We start from the raw sequence: 2,195 nt of genomic DNA on the forward strand, positions 1-2,195 counted from the left end.
GTGTGTGTGTGTGCGTGTGTGTGTGTGTGTGTGTGTGTGTGTATGTGTGTGTGTGTGTGTGAGGGAGAGAGAGAGAGAGAGAGAGAGAGAGAGAGAGAGAGAGAGAGAGTGTGTGTGTGTGTGTTTGTGTGTGCACACGTGCGTGCGTCATGCGCTTGGCATGCGCACGAATGTGTGCAATGCCTGCATGCATGCGCAGTGAATGCGTGAGTGCATGGGCGAGCACCGGCAGAGGGGAGCTCAGCGCAGGCCCACCCTCCTGCACACATCAAGACACCAACACCACCTTGGGTATGAAGTCCTTAGATAGCTTGGACAGCTCCCCAAATGCAAACGAGGGGTAGTAACCGCCGCGGATCCTGTCCAGCTCCCCATTGAACACCACCAGCGGCCTGAAGTGCGTGGGAAGGAGAGAGAAGACTGGTTTGGAGGAATGGGCTTCAGGCAACTGACAGACATCATATATGGCACAAAGGTGGAATGCGGGTTTTGAGAGGTGGGGTTGCAGCCCGGGCCAGAAATGGAGGTGGGGGAGCAAAGAGGTCGTGCCGACCCTGGGTGGCGCAGGGGGAAGACTAAGAGTTGAAGATTTGGAGATGTGGTACAACACGGAAGGGTTGCTGCCCGCCAGGCACTCGAGGGCCCATGTGTGGCAGTGCAGCCATATACCAATCTAAGCAGCTCCAAAGACACGGTCTGACGGCCTGATGCCAGTGGTTGCTTGATGCTGCGGCAACTCGATGCTGACAGACACATTCGCTGCTTTGCACCTTCCGGTGGGCTCTGCTGCCCCCTGGTAGAGCTGGTAGGTGGCCGACAGCTCCTCCCGCGGGTTGAAGGAGGGGTAAGCCACGACAAACATTTCGTCGGTGTCTGATGGGGTTGTGGGGGGCGTCACAGTGGGTGAGGGGCCGAAATCATGCCAGGGTTGAGGGCATATGTCATGGGGCCTGTCGTGGCAGAAATGAAATTCGGCAATGTGTCGCCGCATGCATTGTACATGAACAGGATGTGGTCAGCCGGGCTGCACAGCCGCCTCTGCCTGCAACTGCGCTCTCGCCACCACACCAACGTTTGACTGCATCCCGCCTACCTTTGACCAGATCAACGGGCGTGAACTTGGAGCCGAAAATGTTGATGCCCAAGGCGGCCCAGGCGGCGTTCTGCTTCGTCAGGTAACCGAATTTGAACCGCGTGTTGTCTGCGGCGGTTTGGACATGCGATGGGTGGAGGGACCCTCGAGGTGGCCGTGCGGCGATTGGCAAGCGATGGCAGGTGCTCCTGCTGGGCAAGCGCTGCTGATGAGAGGGGGCGGCTCTGCTCTCCACACCCGCAGCTGGCAAGCGCATCGCAGGCTGCTGTGTGTCACCTGCTGTCTGTCAATTTGAAGACTTACCCTTAATCCCCGCTTCAAGCAACGTTCCCCGGCCTCTCCTGGGTCCAAGCGGGGCGGAGCCCGCAGCCGCTGCGCAGGAGCCCGCGCACCTTCAAACTTTGGGTCCAAGGCGGCGCGCCCAGCGTTGGGGTCGGAGGTCTGCCCCGACCGTGCAACCGCCTGCTAGTAGCAATGACACATCATCGTGTCGTGGAGGGGGGATGCAGCAGTTGTTTCGGGGACGTAGCGGCCCAACGCTGAGCTGCATTCCTTTGCGGCGGATTCGCTATCGCGTCTTGCCATCTTCAGAGCTGGTATAATTGTTCCTCTGCTCTGCTGTGCCAATTGGGTGGGACGCTCCAAAAAGCTCCCTCTGCCCGCTTGAATAAACCCCGTGCCAGACCACTGGACCCACCAGCTCCATTTGATCCGGGAAGAACACGCGGATGTTGTCCGCCTTGTCCTGGAATGCAACCTGGGGCGCGAATCGCGCGGGCGGTGACAGGACAGCAGCAGCCCCGGGTGATGCAGCAGGAGCCCAGGTCGGAGTGGCGCCACGCGAGCGCGACGCCGCATGCGCCTGGTGCAGGCCGGGTGCTGTGCAACGCAGGCAGGCAGTCCGCGGGCCAGCTGCCGACACCGGGGGCCAACCTTGGGCCCGCGCGAGGTGCGAGGCGCCGAGGCGTTCGCACCAGCGTCTTGCGCAGCAAATCCATGGACGCGTTCATCTCGTTTTGGCCCTCGCCATCGCCCTGCGATGCGGACAGGCTGAGAACTGGCATCTCCACCTGGGCAGGGGTGGGTGGGATGGGGTGAGAGG

General features: G+C 61.0%; 1 protein-coding gene across 1 annotated transcript; it reads right to left on the reverse strand.

The window, feature by feature from the left end:
* Positions 1-268: 268 nt before the first annotated feature.
* MNEG_14921 (hypothetical protein) lies at positions 269-2,157 on the reverse strand (the record flags this gene model as incomplete). The annotated part of the gene is made up of 6 exons (XM_014036608.1): positions 269-392; positions 771-873; positions 1,094-1,201; positions 1,486-1,555; positions 1,791-1,850; positions 2,068-2,157. The coding sequence occupies 6 exons, from the start codon at positions 2,155-2,157 to the stop codon at positions 269-271; spliced, it is 555 nt and encodes a 184-aa protein (XP_013892062.1).
* Positions 2,158-2,195: the final 38 nt, after the last annotated feature.

Source organism: Monoraphidium neglectum, assembly GCF_000611645.1.
Source record: "Monoraphidium neglectum strain SAG 48.87 unplaced genomic scaffold scaffold04877, whole genome shotgun sequence".
NCBI lineage: Eukaryota > Viridiplantae > Chlorophyta > Chlorophyceae > Sphaeropleales > Selenastraceae > Monoraphidium > Monoraphidium neglectum.